Here is a 23,000-nt window from a genome sequence, read left to right on the forward strand (position 1 = left end):
GTGTGTGTGTGTGTGTGTGTGTGTGTGCTGGGTAGTCAGGCGAAGGAAACCTGCTTCTCTGCTGGCCATCAGACCTCATTGCTGGTGGCTTCTGAGCCCCTCGCTGGTTTGCTGGGGAATCAGCAGTATTTTTGTCTGACTTCGCTTTGCACGGTGTGGCCTGTCATCGTGCCTTTGGGTTAAATAGAAAATTGGCCAGTGTCACTTGCAGGAGTGGGGCTTTAGCCTTTCTCAAGGGCCATGTTGAGCTTGTTCATTGGGTGAGAAAACTTTGACTCTAATGTACCCATTCATCTCCTTCCTTCACTTTTGCTTCTCTGTTCCCTTCTCCTCTTTATGACCCTTACTATTTTTCCATCCACAGCAAAACAGTTCACATCAAGGTAATTGATGATGAGGAGTATGAAAAAACCAAGAATTTCTTCATTGAGCTGATGAGTCCCCGCATGGTGGATATGAGTTTACAAAAAGGTGCAGTACTGGCCCTGCAGACTAACATTAACGTTCTTCTTTCCTCTTCTTTTCCATCTCCCTCCTCTTCTTCTCCTCTTCCTCTGATGTCTCTCTGTCTCCAACTGCTCTGCCCTAAACACTGCTGTGCGCGCACACCGTGTCACATGGTACCCATGGGGTGGCGTGGGGAGCGGTGTTAGAAGTGGGAGAGGCAAAGTGGCCAGGGGTGCAGAGAGAGAAGGATGGAAAGCAGTCCTGCTTGTCTGTATTTCTGTGGTAGCTTAAGAGGGACCTTCTGCCATCCCCACTGGAGGGTCCAAGTAAATTTTATAGTGTCAGTGGGAAGATGCTGGCTAGAAAGATATCCAGCATCTCAGGATATCATCACCCAGCCCTCGTCCTATGGTGTGTCCTGGTCAGACCCATGTTCGAAAAAGACAGGAATCAAGGCCTGGTAGAAAAGCTGCTCCTATAACTTCTGAGAAGGACTTGACAAAGGCTGTGCAGCCTTTGGTCCAGCTGCTGCGGAGCAGCTCTGGGAGGGCAGGAAGAGCTGATGCCCCGCTTTGGTTTGCCTGAGGGCTCACAGTAGCTGTGTGCATTGCAGGGGTGCTGGAGGGAGCCATGAGTGAAGGGGCCAGCCCCACTCCAGTGCCCAGGGTATTTCTGTTTGAGTCTTGGAGGCATTTTAATGCCATTGTGTCCCTTGTGAGGTCCCAGCAACGCTGTCTGTTCCCTGGGGAAGCTGTGCCTTCACCCAGGGGACAGGTCAGGGGGAAAAGGCAGATGCTCTCAAGGAGAAAAAGCAGTAAGATGTGCCGTTTTAAAAGTAGAAATTAGAACGATCAGCCTTCTTTGCAGTTGACAGAGCTGTAGCCTGCTGGCAGAAACCCACCTCACCCCACTGGGGAATGTGTCTGTGAATGCCCATCTCTCTCTGTCCTCTTCAGGCTTCCAGCCCAGAATCCCTACAGATTTATTATTAATTGTGAGGGTAGCAGAAGCAATTGATCTTCCAGCTAAAATGCAGTGGGTACCTCAGGGTGGTCCCTGGTGATTTCCAGGCAGCCAATACCCTTTCCATTACCATCTGACACTGAAAACAAATGCGCTGCAGAAGTCGCCTTCCACTAACCATCAGCAAGGCCCTCCTCCTGCTTTCCTTCCCTCCCTCCTCACCTCCTCGCCAGCCCCCTCTCCTCCTAACACCCTCCCGCTCCCAAAGGAGCAGCTGTGATGGATGCCCCGTGTCCAAGAGGCAGGCCGACGTGCACCGCTCCGGCGGGGAAGGGGCTGTGTGCCAAGAGCCCGCACTGCTGCCACCACTGCTGCTGCTGCTGCCGCCTCACCTCCGGCCAGCTGACCTGCTGTACACGGTTGTCTTTCTTGTTGTCCCTACAGGAAGACCGTAAGGGTTAAGATAGTAGATGAGGAGGAATACGAAAGGCAGGAGAATTTCTTCATTGCCCTTGGTGAACCGAAATGGATGGAACGAGGAATATCAGGTGTGAGATCCTTTATGAAAAAAAAATGAAAAAAGAAATAATCAGAGTCAAGTCTCCAAACCCCAAATCCAGAAAATATAACCTTCTTTCTCCTCCTTTTCCCTCCCTCCTTTTCTCCTCCTCCTGTAGATGGATCAATTTTTACTCTCTGCCCTCCTGTATTATTGCTTTCACCCTGTTTCGGTGTCATCTCTGCCTTGTAGAGCCCAGCTTACTTACAATCCTCCTGTTGTGCAATGCTTGAGCCTTGGAGGCTGTATTATTTTGATCGGGTTTCCTTGTCTTAATATGTTTTTTTTGTTCTGAGCACACCTCTGCTGTTCTTCCCTCTCCTGCTCCTTTGCCAGGACCTTGGGGAATGAGAAAGCCAAGAGAAGGGTGTAATGCATGGCTGTCCCTTCAGCTACTCCCGTATGCACCCCCAGTCCTTCCCTCTGTTGTTGCGTGCCAGTGGCATTGCATTGGTGCTCTTGGGTCCCTGTGCAGTGCAGTGAAAAGCCCATGAGAGAAGAGGGAAGGTGTGAGGTACCCCCTTAATGTGGCACAGACAATTGCAGTTCGTCGTGGAGGGTGCAGGGCTCTGCTGAGGTCCTTCTTCATCAGCAGTGAACCTAGTGATCTCCTAGCAGAGCAAGATTATAGTGGGAGTAAACCCTGACTTGTGGTTGTGTCTTGCCTACATGTATCTTTGTCCTTGTCCTATTTGTGTTTGACTTCTTCCTTGCTGAGTGGGTCTTGCCGTTGGATTCACCAGCTTTGGGGTGGCCCAGGAGCCAGAAGCATTTTACATAAGGGAATTCAAATCTACCTTCTGGGTGTCTGATATGGAGTGGAGACAGACGTGTGTGCCCATGAGCTCTGATGATGTGCTCCTGCCCATGATGGGAGCACCCGGCAGTTGCCCATGCATCTCACAGCTTTCCCTTGCTGAAATGTCTCCCATCTCTTATCTCGCCAGCACAGCAGCTGCCCTCTGGCCAGTCTGAGCTCCCATGCACGGCTCTCCAGGACGTTTGGGATAGACGCAGCTTGCATTAGCATGACAACGTCATACAGCATCCCTGGCTTTGTAAAATGTAAACCCAAAGAGGATTCATAGTTTAATGCCTTTAGATTGCCTCTGGCATTCTGTAGGTCACGAGGGACATTAGGATTCATGTGTGTTGAGCACAAGCCCTCAGGTTTCACCGAAATCCGACTGCCCTTGAATGGAAGCAGTGACCAACCTGCCATATCCCATGAGGGTATGTTCCAGCAGTTAATTGCCTTTCAGGATGAAGATGTGAGCACAGCTTCTAGGTAGAAGTTGCCTGGCCTTGGCTTGTAGCCACTAGTAATTTTCCTACTTTTCTCTGTCAGATGACGGAACTATATAGTATGCCACAGCTTCTGTGTAGGTACCTGCTCACTATACCCATATTACACTTGGATGTTTTCTTGTGAGTTTAAGGAGATTAAGCTCTTTGAATCTGTCAGAAAAGTGTTCAGCCCTAGGTCAAAGTCTTCAACCCTGGAATCAGCCTGGGGTTTCCTCTTCGCATGTGCCCCTTCCTTAGCAGGTACAAGGGGAAAATCACCTGCCTCTGGCTCTCTCCTGCTTATGCACTTGGCAGCTTGGAGCATCACACTGAAGTTTATGCTCAGTTGTCTGCTCTCTGCGAGCCCTGCATCCTTTTCTAAACCAGTGAGCTTCAGGGTACAGAGTCAGGATCGGCTGTTTTTTGTGAAGTCCTGCACTTCTTTTTCCCACACAGGCCACGTTGCATCCAACTGAATAAAAACACGTATTTGAAAAAAATCCAAATAGCTCCTAACATCGTTCCATTGTAAAATGTCCTCGTTTTTATTAGGACAGACAGATTGCTGTACTGTGTGTCTCATTTACACCAGCATCACTTGGAGTCAGTGGAATGTCTTGATTTGCACAGGCAGAGTGGAAATGAGAGTTGGACTGAATGATCTGCAGCACAGGATCTGCAGGCTAGGAGCTTACCTCACTGCCAGTCAGGGTGCACTGTCGGATGGACCCTTTTTACTGGGAGAAAGTAAAGGACCCTGCTGAGGAGGAGATGCAGAGCCTTGGTTGGCCTCGTAAACGAAAAGTCAGAGTGAGAGCACTGTGGGATTAAAATCTGAGAGGCCAGAGATTAAAACACATTTGTAAATGTTGCTGGCACAAGGTGGCACAGTCACTACACCAATTCCAGGGCATCTGGAAAGATCCCCAGCTCTGTAGTGCTGGATGCCATGGCATCTCCAACAAGCATATGTTGTGCCTGGGATGAAGAATAAGGAACTACGCAGGACCTTCCCATGCAAAGCATCAGGAGTGATCAAGAGCAGATGCTGTCACCAGCAGCTTCATGGGGTGCACATGTGAGCAGCCGACTCCCGGCGGAGAGGCAGCAGCCCGGGATGCGCTCAGGAAGCACGCAGCCTGCCGTACAGCTCCGGGAAGGGATGCTCATGCTGGCTGCTGCACATGTGTTCTGTTGTCATCACGCCATTGCAGGGGCAGATTCCAGATGGTTTATGTATTGCAAAGCACGCATACAACTGAAACAGACAGCAGGCTGCAAGGTCAGTGCAACCACCTCGGTGTGTGGGTGCTGCCATTGCCCCACACCCACAGATGGAGGGAAACATCCCAAAACACAGGTGCCTAGCTGGGACTTCATTTGGGTTTGTGGGACTTCACTTGGGTTTGCAGTGGTGAGTGGGCCCCCAAGCAAGCGCAAAGAACAGCTTCTGCCTCTCCTGGGAGGTTCAGGCTAGATTACTTTTGATGAAGAGTCTCTCTGGGTTTTCAGCTACCCACACGTTTGTTTCCAGCACCACAAAAGATGTGGTTTTCTTGATGGTGTGTCCTCCTTCTGTTGTTACTCTGCACTTAGCCTGTGCCTGTAGGAGTATTGGTTATTCTCAGACAGCTCTTTGCAAAACAGCTCTTCTGGCCCCTGTTGGGAGCTGGGTAGTGTTGGGCACCTCAGCTGACTGGCAGTCATGTTTGGAAGTAATCTGCAATCTGGGACATGCAGAGGCAGCCAGTCCATCACAGTTATGCTTGTACTACCATAGCTTTGTGCAAAGGGTCTGCACTCATCCCGGGACCCCCCCATGCAGGGGAAAGCTGCTCTAGCTTACCTTAAGGATAGAAGTGAGGTAGTAGTGATGAAATCAGTGATGAAATGTGATGCCCTGAAGGGAAGGCAGAGCTGAAGGGCAGGGTTGAGTAGATGGGTGCTTTTCAAACCAGCTGAGGCAGTCTGGATGGTTTATTTTGAGATGTAGAACTTGGTCCAGAGCCCAGTGCTGTTCAAATCCAGTATGCTGTCCCTGAGGGTACCACACTGCTGCTGGCTGCAGTGGCAGTGGTTCATGATAGACACACACTAGAGGAGGATCCAGGCAGGAGTAGGGTTTGTTACCGTAGAGCTCACTTGCATTGCTGATTGTGCTGCCCCATACACATGCCAGTACAAAACAGGCACTTCCAGTCAAGGGACCATCTCCTTGTCCCTGAGTAGGGCTGTGGGACAGAGGGGTGTATCACCACAAAAATCTCTGTGAGGGCCAGAGCTCATCAGGAAATTCATCCTATTGCTCTTGCTGTTTGTATCTGTTAGCACCTTACCAGAGGAAAAAACTTCTCTACCCAGAAAGGTACCTGTGGTGGTTCAAACACAAAATTCTGTATTCATGCTGCTCAGGGCTTGCACAACACGTAACAGTCAGTGGTACAGCCTTTTCACTGAAACATTTTGCACCATCTGCAGATGCTACTCCTCGCTGTTTACCCCCAGTTACATTAGTGCTGTGCTGTTTTAAGCCTTGGGGCGTTCGGTTGTTAAACCTGGCCATAGGAGACTGGACCACTTGCTGCTGTTACATAAGTGCTACATCTACAATACTAAACTTTGTCTTGCAGCTGATTTATTCTTTTTCACCAACTGCAGCTGGAGTTTTTCAAAGCCTTTCTGATCATCCAAACAAATCACATCAAGTAGTTTTACTTTAGCAGCTCTTTTTGTTGATGCGCTCCAATAATTCAAAGAGATGAGAATAGATCTGAGATGGGTATCTTGCCAGCCCAGTCTGTGATGAAGACCGATACTGACTTGGTAGTGGCGTATCAGATGCAAAGAGCCCTGGCAAAGATGGTGCTTGCTGCAAGCTTGTTATATCGAAGTGAATGAGTAAAAAGAAATCAAAGAGAGACTTGTATTTTTTGCTTGGCAAAGATGGTAGATGTTTCTTTTCTGTATCCTCTTGGCCATCTCCTAGGTTTACTGATGTTTCTGTCTTCTCCATTTCTAAGAAATTACTTTCTGAATCCTTCTTGTCTCACCCTTCCTCCATATGTGCGGTCACATAAACTGAATCCCTGTCTACTGAGCACTGAAGGGCTTTGAAACGTTCCAGCACCCTGAGCCACCTTCCTAGCCATCCTCTTTTCATCATCTTTTAGAAGCGTTCCTGAAGTGAAACAAGTCTTTTCCTTTATGACAAGACGCTGTCTGTTGGTTTGACTCTTGCTCTCATGGCAGCTTTGGTATTGTGTCAGCTCACAGCTCAGAACGAGGATTTTGCTGCTGTCAGCCCAGCAGGATTTTTGAGACATGCTTTCTTCACACATCAGCTCTCACACTTCGTCCTCAGTCCTGGACTACAGGAGAAAATTTGCTTTGCTTTACCTCGGTAAATTCAGTCTGCTGCTTAAACTGGGATTAACCTTAGTGTTGATGAAGTCTGAATGGCAAGTAGGTCTACTTTGGAAAATTTAACTTGATTTCAGATAATGGTAAAAATTTGGAAAGCTATGTTTCATGAGGGTAATTGGGCATCTGCTCATAAGAATTCAGTTCATGGCACAGCAGTGGACAATTCAACCTCAGAGCTGGTGCATGAAGGCTGAGTCTTGAGAGTTACGCTTTGTAAATGGGACTGACATACTTCATGCAAAGTTTTGCTTCAGAAGGCATGTTTCCCACAACATATGACTTCACTGGAAACTGGAGCACAGATGGCTGGTGAGCACTATTGAACAGCTTGCTGGCATGACCTGGCTTGGGAAGATTTTGTCGGAAGTCCTCTCAGCCCTTCAATTGCAGAGTCAACTGCTCTGGACAAATCTTGGAGCACAGCTCCTTTTAATCAAGTGTCAGCACCCCTGATGGGAAAGCACTGTGCTCCAGAGGAAGGACGTGGCTGAGAGTCACAGAGTGAGGATTAAACTGCAAAGGAAGAAGGATTCCTAGATTGGATTGATCCAGCAAGTTATCTGTAACAAATATTGATGGAATGATGTGAATTGGTACAAAGGTCAGTGCCTGTAAAAGATAAGTAGCATTGATACATGGGCATGTGCTGCAGTTTTCTGAAGTGTGGGCAGATGCTTCTTAGCATTTTCCTTCTTCCATCAGCTGCTGATGAGAATAGCAAAGAAATGTTGGATTGCTGTTACCTCCTTCCCGAAGGCTTAGTAATTTGCTTACAGCTTTGTGATTAAGCTGAACTCTGCTGATTCTTCTTATGGAGAAGAGTCTCTTGGAGTCTGCAATAACTGCATTAAGGTTAATGCTGCAAAACCTCTATGTTGTTTAGCCTATAAAAACAATGTTTATGGCTCTTCACTGTCCATAAGGGAAACAGTTTGCTCACCTCAGTGAGTGGAGGCAGAGCCTGTGGACAGTTACACCCAGAAGATGCGGGAACCTTACCTCTCTGGGGAACTGAGGCTGCAGTTTACTTGGTCACTAAGCTCCTTTGGGTGTGCACAAAGTGCAGGCAATGTGTTCTCTTTGCCTTTGGCTGCCTGTGGCTGCCCTGCTGTGTGACTGAGGGTCTCCTCAAAATCCAGCCTCCTCTCCCTCATTTCAGCCTCACTCTGTAAATCGCAGGCCTTTAATAAGGATCCATTTATCTACCCAGTGGCTTCCTGGAGCCTTTAGGGATAATGATTAGAAAAGATTTATGTTAATGAAGAATGAATCCAGAATAAAGCATGCAGCATGGTCAAATCTCTCTGCAAGGTAAACAGCAGAAAAAAAGGAATTCCACTGTTTAGAAAAAGGCTGGGACACACACTTAGCACATTGGGTTGCTGTAAACTATAGGATTGCTCAGTGTCTGCTATGCTCCCATCCCAAGCCTGGTTCCTCTTGGTTTAACTTTTTTTGGTTTTGGTGGAGTTAAAGCAGGAGGGAATTCAACCCCTTATCTGTAACACATACCAACATGGGTGTCAAAGCAGGATATGACCCCAAAGTACACTGAAAACAAGAAGATGAAATAGTTTATTAGTAAACAGCTTTTCGGTAGCTAAGTTCAGGTCTAAATTCTCCAGTTCCAGGGATGGCAGGGGAAGCAGAGTTCATGTACACAGTTTTGACTTCGCCTGGTGAAAACCAGGCCTGCAGGGTAGAGAAATCCCAGTAAAGGGTGAAACTCAGATCCAGAGCTGAAGGCTTTGGGTCTTCTGAGAGAGTCAGTGCCATCTACCTTGTCTGTGGGCATGCAGGTTTGTCTGCATTCATGTCATGCAAAGATTAGGTAAGGGATACTTGGAACTGCTATTTTGGATTTGACTGTGGAACTAATTTTAGCAGCTCCCTGTAAGAATACGCATGTCAAGCCTTTGGGACTACCTGAGATGCCAACAGCAATGAGGTGGCCTGGTTTATCCCCAAGAGGAGTGTGACATGAGGAGCAGGAGTGCAGGAGGAGGAGAGGTGCCCTGGGGAGGGATGGAGGGGTGCAGCCCAGGCTGGGGGGAAATGGAGGGAGACTTGTGGGATGGGAACAGCATGGGAGCTGTCAGCAGGGCTGGTACAGGTACAGCGTCCTGAGATAGACTACAGGAAACATTACAGGTCAGAGCTGTAATGTTCAGCAGATGCATGTGCAGGAAGGAAGCTTTAGTCTGCAAAATCATTTTCTTGCTTGCATGCACAGCATTCACTCAGAAATATAAAGATAAAATAATCCCTTGGCTTTCTGCATGCTATATTCTTGATGTTTCATTCATAGCTTTATAGGCTTCTTCAAATATTCATGTAGCATAAGTGAAAGTGAGAAAAATAGTTCTTTTTCAGGCTCAAAAGCAAATGGAGGAAAAAATAAAATCAAATCCCAGAGCACTAGAATAACAGTTTTAAAAAACATGAGGAACCAATGATTTATTTTATTTTTTTTTTTTAATAACCACAGTAGCTTAGGGGCCCAGTAATATTTCATTATATTAAATTTGAACACCAAATCGACCCATTGGACTAATGCTTGTAATTGCAAAAGGCAAATTAAATTTCCCCACATTGTCTGGAGAACCAGAATACCACAGAATAGTAAGAAGGCCACAAGACAGCATGGAGCTGCAGCAGGACAGAGCTACAAGGAGACTCATGCCACAAGGGGAAGTGACAAACCTGTAGGAGACTTCCAGGCAGAACTGTGTGCAGAACAGAAGGTGATATGGAAAGAGCAAACATCCTATTGCTTCTTATGGCTCTGTGGCACTGTACGTGCTGCAGAACATATCCATGAATGGTTCTCCCAAAAGTTTTTGACTGGCCAAAGGAATTGACCCTGAAATAGAAGGGATACTCATCAAGGGGCCTCTTCATTGTCCCTCCATCCGGTGTCACCGCACCTCCATCTGCCTGCATGTACAAGGGAGGCTTCCCAGATTGCCCACAAGCTTTCCAGGTGGGGAGGTGGATAGATGGATGAAGATCTTGACAGGGTCAATGCTTTTGCACAGGCTGTCAGGAAATCTGTGCCCCTGGATGCTGCCCAATGGAGCAGGGAAGTCGGGATTATTTTCCTCAGCTCTGCTGCTGATGTGCTGTGCAACCTTTGAAAAATTGCTTAAGAAACCACTTTCAAACAGCACAGATACAATTAGGTGCATCTGTATAAAAGCACCTGCTTTTCAGAGGCCTGAACTGGCAAGTCCGGGAAAATTAGCACTTTTGGACTCCAGCCCATTTCTGAGTTTGCAAAATGTTCCCTTTAGCCTCTCTTTGCTTGCTTTACTATCTGTCAGATGGGGCTCTTAATACTGACTCAGTCTTTGTACAGAGTTTTAAGCTTCTGAGGCTAGAAGTGCATGATAGTAAGTGTTAGTAATTACAAGATGGTCATCTCATGCAGCCAAGTCTTTGGGGACTGGTTTGCTGTTTGAAAGACAGGGGAAGTCAGAACTAAGGCACAGAGCTGGTGCCTCTCAAAGAAGTTTGGTGCTTTTTCCTCTAGAGACTCTCCTGTAGTTGGTTTGAAACTGGCATACAGGCTGTGCCTTTCTATGGGTAATGCCTCAGAGGGATCCAGCCCATTGTTTTTTTGTGACAGCTCTGGAGAGTGGAGAAATCAAGGCAGCGGAGGGCCAGGAGGTCACTGCATAAGGCAGCTAGAGGGCTGGACTGTGCCTGTGTGGAAATTCAGGGTAAGGTCCATCCTGTGCAAGGACCTTTGCCCCTTCTCCTTCCTTCCTCCCTAATCTCACAGGACCATGTGGTCACATCTTCTAGGCAGCAGTGGCATCCTGCTGTGATGACGATTGCATGGCAGGTGCCTGTGCAGCACTGTCGGGCAGGCCAGCAATTGGGAACAAAGGGAGCCAGGAGGACTCAAGACGGTGGCACTTTATGAGCACCTGTATTCCCCCTGACCCTCTGGGACTGGTACCTGTGTGTGTGGGATAGGGATAGGTGATCTAGGGCATCCCGGGGAATGTCCTGTTCCACGCTGGAGGCCAGCATTCATTTTATCAACACCTCCCTCTGATGATGGTCTTCGCAGTGAGCTGCCCATCACCCCTGGCCTCTCTTTTTCAGCCATTCTCTGGTTTACCAGGGCTCCTCAGCTGTGCCAAGCCCCACCACAACCACGTACTCCTGGCTGAGCCAGGGCCAGCTCTATGCCTTCGGGTCAATTTGGGTTGTGTCAGGCCTTGATGGCAAGCGTAACCACTCCCCTCCCCTTCTTCCTTTCCTCTCCTTGCTAATTCCCACCTGCATCCCATCCCTCTGCCTTCATTTGGGGGGTGTATGTGACTTTGGGGAGCCAGCACCCTGGTGCTTGCCAGCCTCCTCCCCATCTCACTGCTGCAGCGTCTGCTCCCCAGCCTGTGCCCAACATGCAGCACCAGAAAGCTAGCACGCTGCCTTGCACCACGTCCATTGTTCACTGACAGCCATCATTTGCAAAACAGCTTTTTCCCCTTGCATATTAACTTACTCCCTCTGTTGTTCTCTCTCCCTATCTTATTTTTTTCTCTCCCTACAGCCTTGCTGCTCACCCAAGGTAAGTGCTTTCTCTCCTTTCCTCTGCCTGCTCTGGCTCTGGTTTTGTCCCCTTTGATCAGCCCCCGTGTTTGTGTTTGCTGTGTTGTAGACAACCCCAGCTCATGGTATTTGTGTCCAGCAGGAACTAGTTAAGAGCAATGCGTTAAGAACATGACAGTGATAGATTGACATCTAAGATCATTTCCCATATTCCAGATTCTTCCCTGTGGTTTTGGGAAGTGACCCAGCCAGGGTTGCAAAGCAGAGCATGGAGCTCTGGCTGGTCTGGGGCCATGACTTAACCCCCTCTTTAGGCAGCTCTGGGGCTTGGGTTGTGCTTTTCTGCACGGGTGCAGGATGGTGTTGCCTGGGGTGGGCAAGGGTGCAGTGCTGTGCAGGTGTCCCCTTCCCATGGAGGATTAGGCCATGCATCACCCCTCAATGCATGAACCCATGTGCTCCCCAACTCCCGTCCATGGGGGTCCCAGGAATGTGACCACTGACAGGGCAGCGCTGCCAGGGCATGATAAACACCAGCACCATTTCCCTCCTCACCCTCAGCTCTGGTTCTGCACTCTTCATCTCTCCCTGTGGCAAGATTTTACATGTATTAATACAGAGTCTCCCCTTGCCTGAAATCCCCATTACGCCGGTCTCCCTTGATCCCACTGCAGTGCAATGTACAGCTCCTGTATTTTTCTTATTCCTTCGATTCCAGATATGATTACAGTTGAATTTGCACTAAAGGAACGTTTGTCAAAAGATAAGGGCATGCAGCAGGGTGCAGAGAGGAGTTCGAATCTGACAGGTTTGCAAACAGAGCTGGAACCCAAAGTGTTCATCGTGCCTGAGCTGTGCTGCAAATCAAAGGAACAGCATCTGCCACCCTAGCTTCAGTCTCTGCTCCTTTTTGGAGGATGCTGAATCTGCTGTGCAGGAGATGGCCTGAGCCCACTGGATATTGGGCTAATTAGGAAATTGCTAGTGGCAGGCAGAAATCCCCAGCTCCCCAAATACCAGCTTAGGGTGTTTACAGAGAACTTATTGGAGCTGTGGACATTTTCCTTTGTTACTTCTTCAGGCCTGGGAGGACTGGAGATAAGTTGAGCACAGCCTCCTTCCCAGTAATTTCATTGCTTTAATTCAGTAGCTGCCTAATTTGATCAGAACCCCAGGAATCAAATAATTTCTATTACAATAACATAGCTTTCCTCCATCTGTTGTGATCCAGCCTGATTGCTTTTGTCAGCTGTTATTGGAGAACTTGGTCACCAGCTATGGACTTTCCAGTTAATAAAGAAAAGCTTCCCCTCTGTCTGGGAGGAGGGTCCCTGGGGTGCCCTCCTTGCTGGGTTTCTCTGGCATTCCCTCTCTTCATAAGGTGTGTGCTTGGCCTGAAGTTTAAGCTCATGGTGCTTGGCCCCGGTGCCTGCTTCAAGCCAGCAGCCAGCCGGTGAGCAGAGTCCTGCTCGCCACAGAGGCACGTGCTGGAGCGAGTGTCACTCAGCAGCAATCACAGCTAATCAGTGGGGAGAGAAGTGATGTCCTCGTTTAGTCTGTGTCATGTTAGATTTAGATTACACAGGCACACAGGAATCTTTCTTTGTAAAAAAAACCCTGCATCATCTGTTGGTCCCACTTCTCGTCCCCTCGCTCCCACAGCTTTTCCCAGGCGGTGTGCCTTTTCCCAGGACTGTGATCCTGGGGATGCTGGGTGCCCTGGCTCTCCTCTGCAGCCCTGGGGCATTCACCCTCCCATGGCACCTCTTCAGCAGCCCCCACAGGGCCAGAAGTGGCTAGGGCCCAGGTCACTGCAGTGGCTCCATCTCCTAGCAGAAGCCCTGGGGTGCACCAGTGGATAAGCCCAAGTGAAAATGCCTCTCTTGTCCCAGAAGCCCTTAGCTGGAGGTAAATGGGAGAGCCTGGCTCTGCACCCGTGCCTTGCAGAGTTCTCCCTGGGGAAATAGGACTGTGCATTTCACACAAGGCAAAGTAACTGGGCAGGGGAGAGCCTTTGGCACAGGTTCAGCTCAGTATTTGCTTCTTCCAAACAGGCTCTCCAAGCCAGACTTGCAAGGCTGTGCAAAGCTTTTGAAAGCCTTGCTTGACCAAGTGTCCAGTACCTGCTGCTGGGGCTGCAGAGAACCACAGTGGTATGGGATGGGATGGCTGTGGGGTGACTTGAGAGTTAAACCTGTTTGGGGTTTTTTTAAGTTCTCTGATGCATAACCTTTTGTTCTGGCACTGGCAATGATCTCTCTGTATATTCTTTATACGGGAAAATATTTGATACCAAAGTGCATAGCTGCTCCAGTTGGTTCACTGCTATTGCCAGCAGTGAACGAGCTGCTCTGGTGGTTTTTCCAGCCTTTGCAAGGCACTGAAAATTTGAGGAGAGCCTTTTCTTGCAAGTTCTTGGGCTCAGGAAGTCTACATCTTTAAAGTGATGAGGAATTATCTAAATGGTAGTTGCTGCTCTACTCCCATTTCCATGTATTCACACAAATCAAAGAAAATATTTCTAAATATGTTTCTTTATTTATGCATTAAAACTGCTGGGTCCACAGTGGGAAAGGCTGGGGAGCAGTGACGCCAGTTGACTGGCCTGTTGGGGACGGTTATGTCAACAGCAATTTCAAGGCAGAGCCAGTGGTGTAATAACGCACAGTTCCTAGCCCTGTGCCTTAGCCTCCTTCTCATGAATGTGCAGCATTTCCCAGTTAGCTTTAAGGATGCTGGGGCATGTTTACTGGATGTATCATGCCTCCAAAATAGCTTTCAGGGCTAAGTAAGCAGATTCTTCCCTTTTTAGAAAGCAGGCCAAGCTCGCGGTGCTTGTGCATGCGCATGTGTTCAGTAAAGGGCATATCCATATGCTAACCTCAAAAGCCACAGTGTCTTTTAGCCAGCAGACTTCTCCAGTTGTGACTGATGGCTTGACAGTGCTCTGAGAGAGGAACTCATTCATGCTCACTGTTTACTTTGTTTAGCCAGGATTATATTTTATTGAGCAGCAACAGAAGATCCCATTTTAATTGTTGTTTTAATTTCTTCCTAACAGCTCAGTCCCCAGAAGGGATGACCTTCATGCAGATACATGCCCTCTCTAGAAATGGATGGAGATCAAGGGGTGTGAAATAGCTCTCATAGCAATCTTCAATGAATACATTGCTGGTTTTAATCCAATTTATTTATCAAGCGACAGGGAATACAAACTGGTCCGTGGCTGGTAGTCTTGCAGCATTGCCTATGTGATGGGTATCTACCTCTTTGATGGTGTTACAGGGATTTTCTATTGCCTTTTTCAGCTGAAAAGGTGCAGTGGCCACATTACCCATGGAAATGGGCTTTATCTAACTTTGATATATGATGTGTCCAGGAGGCCACATAAAATGTCCAGTTCCAATTTGATCCCCCTGGTCTGAAGGAGGTTGAGCGGGCAACCACCCATGTAGTAAGTAATCTTCAGGAGCAATGTATGATGTGGGAATGCTGCTCAGTGCTCCCCATTCCCCTGGAGGAGGGCATCTGCTTACAGCATTTCCAGCCCAAGAAACTGCCTGTGATGTGTTGGTCTGAAAGCACTTTGCACAGCTGCAGAACAAGTCCCTGGGTGGCGCTGCAGGTCTAAGTCATGGTGCTGTTGAGAGAGCTGAGCAGTGAGCGCGGCAGGGATGTGCCCAGTGCTGCCCGGCAGTGGCAGGACCGTAACTGGGGGCTGCTGGTCCCCCTCGTCTGTCCCACTTCTAAGGGTCTGAAGTGACCCTGAAAGAAGCAGAGAAAGTGAGGACACAGTGGTTTAACCAAAACCCTCTGCTTGCTTCCTGCAGGCAGCCTATAGAGTCAGCTGTTGCCATTGCTACAGTCTGGCCCAAAGTGGACTTCATTCTCATTCCTCCCACCCAGCCTTTGATCTTACCAGACCTGTTGTCTCCCCTGCTTATAGCATCTCTTCTAACTTGTGGGCTCCCTAGCATGAGGAGCAGAGTACCTGGATGTAGCACCTAGCACAGCAACCGTGTACATGCTCCTGTAGCCCAGATGATTGATAGGTTGTTGGCTCTCGCTGGCAGCACACACCTCTATGCTAGAGTAGGTGTGGGGTGTAGGGGTCCCCTCTCTCACCACCTTCCCCTTCCCAGGGAGGAGGTGGCAGCAGCCCAGAAGGTCCTGGCAAGCTCTTGTTCTTGCTGGGCATAGCCAGAGCTTATCAGGCTTAATTAGGGTTGACAGCATGGAGTCCTGTCAACCCAAATTCCTGGGGTGCCATCCGCATTCAAAAGCAGGTACTGATGCTGATACAAACAGAAATCAGGCTAGTTAATAATTAAGCTGCAGCTTGGCAGCATTCACCTTGACAGACTTGACCTTCCAAATTAAAAATCTGTCTTTCCCCTCCCCTTGTGTTTTATTTATCACAGCCCTTGCTAGTGTTCTTTACAGGCTACTGCACTGGGGTGGTATGTGACACACCTCACCAATGCCCTGTCCCTGCTTCCTGGAGGAACCCTCTGAGACCCTGGCCCTACAACCTGGCCCCTCAGGAGGTGGTGCCCTGTGGCTACCATAGACCATGTGGGAGCATGCCCCACGCCTGCTGCAGTGGCCTTCTCCAGCTCTGAAGGCAGGCTGGTGCACCCTGCTGCTGGCTGAAGTGCTTCCCTGAAAGGCAGGATCATCAGGAGTGTGCCCTGCCACTGAGATGTTGCAAGAGTTGACTCCCTCTCAGCTGTTGTGTCTGGACATAATGGTCTCAACTCAGTCCTCAGCATCCCATCGGAACAGAGAGACCCAGCAAGCCTGGAGAGGGTTCAGGTTTGGGTCTAGTGCTTTGCAGAGGTTGGCATTGCTTCCTGCTACAGAGTGGTCAGGTGTCCTAAAAGGTAGGTGGGGAGAAGTGGTGGATTCATGTAGGTGCTTTGTATTGCTCTTTGGAGGTGCTTAGATCTCCCCCTTAGCTGTAGGGTGAGTATAGGCTGGGGCAAGAGATGCATCAACTGGGCTCCTAAGCTTGCCCTTCCTGCCACCAATAGTACTGCCTTAATTTCAGAGGACCATCATTAGCCTGGTATTTGGCACCTATGGGTCACTTGCATGAGTGATTGAGCACAGTACTGACATGTGAGTCTTAATCTATGTTTATCTCCTACATTAGGAGAGAGGCTCAGTGAAAATACAGTGGCAGATTAAATATTTTTAGACGCACCTGTGAAATTTGTTAGGTTTTTGTGACTGCTTTTTAATGAGGCATGAAGGAATTACCTCAGTTTTGCTTTATCTGCAAGCTTCCTCTATTAACATCTCTCTAAGGTACCCGTTTGGACGCTCTGCCTGTGCCTGTTCTGCTGTGGTTTGCCGCTGACTTTCAAAGGCATAGCCTGGCAGTGGTATTCAATCAGCTGCCCTCACAGGACATCCTTGACGCGCCTTCTTGGGCAGCCGTGTGTCTTCTCTCTGCGCCCCAGTTCACTGTATTTGCTGCAGAGGAGCTGCATGGTGACAGCAGGGTCTCCATTATTCATGTCTCGGTGGATGTGCTGTCAGCAGGCTGGTCAGCTTGTCCCTTTACTTCAAGTGGACTATTTAGGGCTTGAAGGTGCCTCTGGTGGCACTTATTCTGCTGGCAAGGTGCTCTCTGAAATACACGAGTCCCACAGCCCTTCAGTGCTGTGGTATGCACCAGCACCTTCACTTTGGTGCAATGCCTGGGCCCATACTCAAGATGCATCCAGCCCCAGGCTGCAAGAGCAATCTGTCCATTCTTGGACATGGATGTATTGCTTAATTTACTCTAAAAGCTGCCTGGCAAGCGATTGCCATGTTCATCAAATCAGCAGGTGATACGTACCTGTCTTGCAGAGACAACAAAGCCACCTGCTAGCAGCGGAACATCCTGCAGGGTGAGTGGGTGAGAGCCCAAGAGACCATGCCACCAGCTATGACCGCAGCTTTCCAGATGTAGTTACTTCCCAGAGCAGGCAGTGGTGAGCCAGGCCATCACCACGTCTGAGCTCTGCAGCCCTGCTGCGGTGGCTGCTTTAGCTCAGCTCAGTGGTCTCAGCACACGACAGCACGTGCTCAGCTCACCTGCCAAGCTGGGCCTTGCAGCGCTGAGGGTGCTCCTACCCCTGAGCTTCAGTTTGTGGGGAAGCTCAGACAGCTCAGCAAGCCACATGCATGCTACAGCAGCTGATGTGTTAACACCGGCATTTTCAGTGATGGGTACAGCTTGTCATCTTCATGCGCTTCCAGGTAGAGGCACAGACTGGACTTTCTCAATCTCTGTCTTGGAAAGAGATTCAGATTTTATCTAACTCCCTGCTCAAGTGAATACAAGTAGCTCAAATTTTGATAATTATCAGTTCATGCCTCTGAGTGTAGCATAAGGCAGGCCATTTTGTCCAGGGTCACCCTGTTTCTACACTTCTCCAGCTCAGCTGCCTCCTCCCCTCTATACTCACTTGACTTTACCTGCAGTTGTCCCCCATCCCTCAGCATCCTGCATTGCCCATCTTCTTCTTCAGGTGCTGTGCTCTCCTGTCTATCATTTTTTGTAAACTTCTTGGGATTCCTAAATCCAGAATACGCTGTCTTTGAGCTAGGTAGTGATGATTTTGATGTACGTCATTGATTTCAAATGATTGATGCAGCAGTTTCTGCTTCTGTGATGGCTTGTAATAATGTCACCTGCCACAGGAGTTCTATATTTTATAAACTCTGCAGGCAAGGCTTACAGTCTTTGCAATCAATCTAGCTGGGTGATGGAGAGAAGGCAGAGTTTATAACTAGATTTCACTGGGACTTTATAATTTCTGTGTGATTTTTGGTGTGGAGTATGAGGTCTGTTGGAGCTCACATGGGATTCATCCCATCTTAGGCATTACCTGGGGTGTTTGTAACCTCTGCAGTAAACTTGGGGTAACATCTAACCTCTGCTTAGCCAGATCAAGATGCTCTGCCCTTGTGATACTCCCCTCCTCAGGTTCCGGAGGGCTGCAGCTCCTGCTCCCAGGCTCAGCTGGATCCTGTGTTGCAGCTCATATACCCCAACTGGTCAGGCACAGGAAAGCTGGGGAAATCCAGCTTCTTTCTTGAGATGTCAAGGCTTTTCAGAGAGACCTTTGGCAAGTTCCTGCACTTGGGTGTGTGGGAAAGGAGACCTGGGTCAGGGCTGGGGACACCCTTCCTGCTAGCTGGTGTGCTCCTCCCCGTCCACACAACCAGAACCTCCTCAGGCTGGGATTGCTGGGGCACCAGCAAGATAAGCCTGACACAGGGTCCTCTCGGCATGCTGCTGATTTGGGGTCCTGGTTTAGTTTCCTCCAGCAGAAACTAAACTTGCAGTAATGTGAAAGAAAACCCCCACTTGCTTCCTGACTTCTTCCTGTTCATTTTTCCAAACACGAGGAACGTGCTCATGTGGTTGTGACTGTGTGTGTCTGTCTGAACGTTAGATCAAGCACCGAGTGGCACAGGGTGCCAACAGTGATCTTCTAATCAAAGGGGAATAAAAAGATCCCGTCTCTTGTTCATTCAAGCCAGGAAACATGCCAGGGCATTAAAGCTGTCTTAAAGGACGACTGTGCCAAATGGCAGAATGAATTGGTACCTCAGTCTCCCCAAAGATGTGGCTGCTGCAGGGATGCTGGGAGGGTGTATGTCATCCAAAAGCACCAGTGCAGGCTGAAGAAACAGTTATTTGGGTTTTTTTAAGTAAATTAAAACTGTGTGTTGTATGGTTTTGGTGACTGAGATTTCAAAATCTCGGTCCTTTATTTCTGTGGTCCAGCACCCCACCACTGCCCCTAAATTGCTATGTGAGTTTGACAAGTTATGAAGGGGCTGCAGAAGCCAATGCTTATGCCCTGCAGACAAGCCCCCGAGGTGCCCCAGTGCTCCAGGGCTGCTCTCTACAGCTTGGTGTTGACCTTGCTTTCACAGAGGTGGCTGAGAGGAAGCTGACAGTTGAAGAGGAGGAAGCCAAGAGGATTGCAGAGATGGGCAAACCAATACTCGGCGAGCATCCCAAACTAGAGGTCATCATTGAGGAGTCCTATGAGTTCAAGGTCAGTAGTTGTCCTAGAGGTCCTCCAGTAGGTGAAAGCTATGTGGCACTGAAGAGCAGCCATGGACAACAGGACTGAGGAGGCAGGGAAAAGGGCTGCTGGAAGAGGAAAGGGAGTACACAATGCAGTAAAGGGTAGGGAAACCTACAAGAAATGCCAGGGGAAGTAGCTGGTGGTAGGCAGAGGTGGAGGGAGGAAGACAAGAGACACCTGCTGGACGCAGAAGCAGCCAGTATGCAGGAGAGAGCAGGAACAAAGCTGTCTTTGTGAGGGAGGGGTGAGGAAAGGAGCCTCATCAGGATTAAGGGGTGGCAAACCGGTGAGGTTTGAGTCAGCCTGTCCAGGGAGAGGGTTGGCCCAACTCCAGTCACGGCCTCATCTGACTAGTAGGAGAGTGCATGTGGCACTTCCACAGTTTGGGAAGGGTTTGTGGGACCGCAGCAGACTGCAAGATCAGCTTTGCCCACTAGCAGCTGTTTTGATTGCTGTACATCTTTCTTCCCACAACAGAACACTGTGGACAAGCTGATTAAGAAGACAAACCTGGCTTTGGTTGTAGGGACACATTCCTGGAGGGACCAGTTCATGGAGGCCATTACCGTCAGCGCAGGTGAGAGGACATCAGAAAACCCACACCAGCATCTGCAGGGTTCATGCAGCCTGAGATGAGATCTGTCTAGGCTGAGGAGACAGGATCTGCCTGGTCAGTGATGCTCAGCTGTTGCGTGCATTGTGGCCGGCAGCAAAGCCAGTCCAAAGAGCTTTTCTGCTCCAGGTACACTGGACTTTTGCAGATGCATTAGCCAGGAGTCCAGGAGATCCATCTCTTGGTGTGGAAACATCCAGAAGGCCAGTTTTCAAAGACTTTACATTTGCTGGCAGTGCTCCTGCTTCTTCAGTGGTCTGAAGAGCTGTGTATAGGCAGCCTGTTCCCATGCTGACTGGGCTCCTGGCTCCTGCCTAGTATTGTCCTGTTCAGGTAGCTCCTGCTGCTGCAAGATGTCCTGTCTGCCATGGCCAGCAGAGTCTCTGGGGGTGGAGAGGGTTACCACATGTGGACAGGAGATACTGTCCCATGAGGCAGCAGCTGGTGGAGGGAAAAGCCCAGAGACCTGCCAGCTGTTGTCCGGGGAGCCTGGGAGAGCTCACGCCTTCCAAACTCATGCAGTTATAAGTATGTCCGTGTTTTTAACCAGGCCTGCTTCTCTCTTCCTATGTCTCTCTCCTTCCCTTGCCATCTGCCCTGTGTTCCCTACTTGCTTTCTCTTCCATCATCCTGTATCTGCACAAAGACTGGCAGTGCCTCCATCCTTGGGGCCGACCTTGCCCCAGGCTAAGAAGGGGACCCCTCCAAGAGCCTGCAGCACTGCTGCTGATACCCTCACACAGAGGAGAAATTCCTTGCCGGGGCACTGTTGATGCCCAGCCCATACTGTGGAGCAGGAAGACCAAGAGATCTCTCCAGTTTCCCAATTCCATAGCTTTCTGCTGGTTTTCACCCCCCAAAAATATATGTTTTGGGCTTATATTGGCATGAAGTTATTGGGCACCAGTAACTTCATGGTGCTCCACCAACAGTGACCTCCACAGGTCAACTACATCCTGTGCAACTGCCTGTGGATGGGGACAGGGCTGTCCCTCTGTGGGTACAACACACCACTGTGCCACTCCCAAGCCCTGCAGGTTCTGAGGTGTCCTGGGAGGCACCCCTCTTACCAAGCCTCACCCATCACTGAGGGGCCTGGTGTGCCCTGAGCATACTGTCGTGGCTGGCAGCGTGCCACCTTGTCCCAGGAGAGCAGCATCCCTGGAGCCTTAGCGGGGGAGAGGGTGGGGGGCGCTGTAATCTTGACCTGCCCCGTTACGAGCGCTGGACCTCTTCTTCCACGTTGTTTGCAGCAGGTGATGAGGATGAGGATGAGTCCGGCGAGGAGCGCCTGCCGTCCTGTTTTGACTATGTGATGCACTTCCTGACCGTCTTCTGGAAGGTGTTGTTTGCCTGTGTGCCCCCCACCGAGTACTGCAATGGCTGGGCCTGCTTCATTGTCTCCATCCTCATCATCGGCATGCTCACAGCCGTCATCGGTGACCTTGCCTCCCACTTCGGCTGCACCATTGGCCTCAAGGACTCAGTGACTGCCGTCATCTTTGTCGCCTTTGGCACTTCTGTACCAGGTGGGGTGGCTGTGGGGAGAGGATGGGATGCGAGGATGGGATGCAAGTCTTCTGGTGGCTCTCCTGCAACCTAAGGGAGCAGCTCTGTCATGGGATGGGGTTCAGGCTGGGAAGGGGCTCCCCAAAGCCCTGTCCCCAGGCAAGGTCTGCATCCCACTTGGTGGCAACATGGGGTCCCTGGACCCAGGAGGGGGGCTGTGCACCAGGAGAGGTCTGTGTCCCAACCTGGTTGGAGCCACACGCAAGACTCCCTTATCCCCCAGACATGAAGGGTTGACCATTTATCCTGTTGGACCCCCAGTGATTTCTCCTTCCCTCCTCCCCCAACTGCAGACACGTTTGCCAGCAAAGCCGCAGCCATTCAGGATGTGTATGCGGATGCCTCCATCACCAATGTCACAGGCAGCAACGCCGTCAACGTCTTCTTGGGCATCGGGCTAGCATGGTCAGTGGCAGCAATCTACTGGGCGTCGCAGGGGCAGGAGTTCCAGGTGTCGGCGGGCACCCTGGCCTTCTCCGTCACCCTCTTCACCATCTTCGCCTTCATCTGCATCAGCGTCCTCCTCTACCGCCGGCGGCCCCACCCCGGGGGGGGGCTGGGGGGCCCCCGGGGGGGCAAACTGGCCACGACGTTTCTCTTTGTCTGCCTCTGGCTGCTGTACATCCTCTTCGCCACCCTGGAGGCCTATTGCTACATCAAGGGGTTTTAGGTGGTGGAGGGATGGTGCCGCCGGGAGGAGGAACCCCCTCCTCCATTACCTCACTGGACACCGGTCCTGGAAGCACGGTTTCACCCGAGGGGACGGCTGCCCATTGGAGGCTGCCGCTGCCCAGGCGGTCTCACAGCTGGGCGCCGAGAAGGGCAAACCCATCACAACGTGAAAGACAACCAAACAGACAAAACCCACCCAAAAATGATACAAAAGAAAAGAAAGCAACAATGGCAAGTGTTCAAATAAAACAAAACACAATAAACCCAGCCACTGACCCCACTCAGTGAGGTGACCATGTCTCAGCTATCTCTGAGACTCTCCCGCAGGGACTTGTCTCCTTTCCTCCCAAGCACCCCTCTGCTGTAAGGAGGTGTTTTCTTATTTTTACTAGTTGGGAATTGCAGAAGTCTGATCAGGAATTTGTGGGGGTTTCCTCTTTTTTTTTTTCATTTGCTTGTTGCGTTTTGGTTCCGGGGGAGCACGCTGCTTGAGCTCATTTCTTTTTCCCTTTTTTACTACTCAAACAGAAAAATGTAAAAAATTTAAACTCTAAATCTTCGAGCTGCTGTCAGTGCTGGAACTGAACATGTGTATTTATTTCCCGAAGCCACACAAGAATGTGACACAGTCAAAGAACTTTTTCACTATTACCGTTCCCTCCCCCGCCGCCTTCCATTTCTTTCTTTTTTAAGAGCATCACAAGACTGATATATTTTTAATACAGAGACACACAGACACAGACACACACATCTAGTGACAAAGGCTGGAGCATGTAGCATCTCAATCACCTGCCTGGGCTAAGAA

At 49.7% G+C, this 23,000-nt stretch overlaps 1 protein-coding gene across 1 annotated transcript; it reads left to right on the top strand.

Moving 5' to 3' along the window:
• Positions 1–364: 364 nt before the first annotated feature.
• LOC104404618 (sodium/calcium exchanger 3-like) lies at positions 365–22,193 on the top strand (the record flags this gene model as incomplete). The annotated part of the gene is made up of 6 exons (XM_010013084.1): positions 365–471; positions 11,244–11,261; positions 19,184–19,308; positions 19,819–19,918; positions 21,208–21,483; positions 21,817–22,193. Coding segments are annotated over 6 exons (1,003 nt in total), but the record flags the coding sequence as incomplete, so codon positions are not given.
• Positions 22,194–23,000: the final 807 nt, after the last annotated feature.

This window comes from Nestor notabilis, unplaced genomic scaffold (genome assembly GCF_000696875.1).
Source record: "Nestor notabilis isolate BGI_N333 unplaced genomic scaffold, ASM69687v1 scaffold24014, whole genome shotgun sequence".
Taxonomy (NCBI): Eukaryota; Metazoa; Chordata; class Aves; order Psittaciformes; family Psittacidae; genus Nestor; species Nestor notabilis.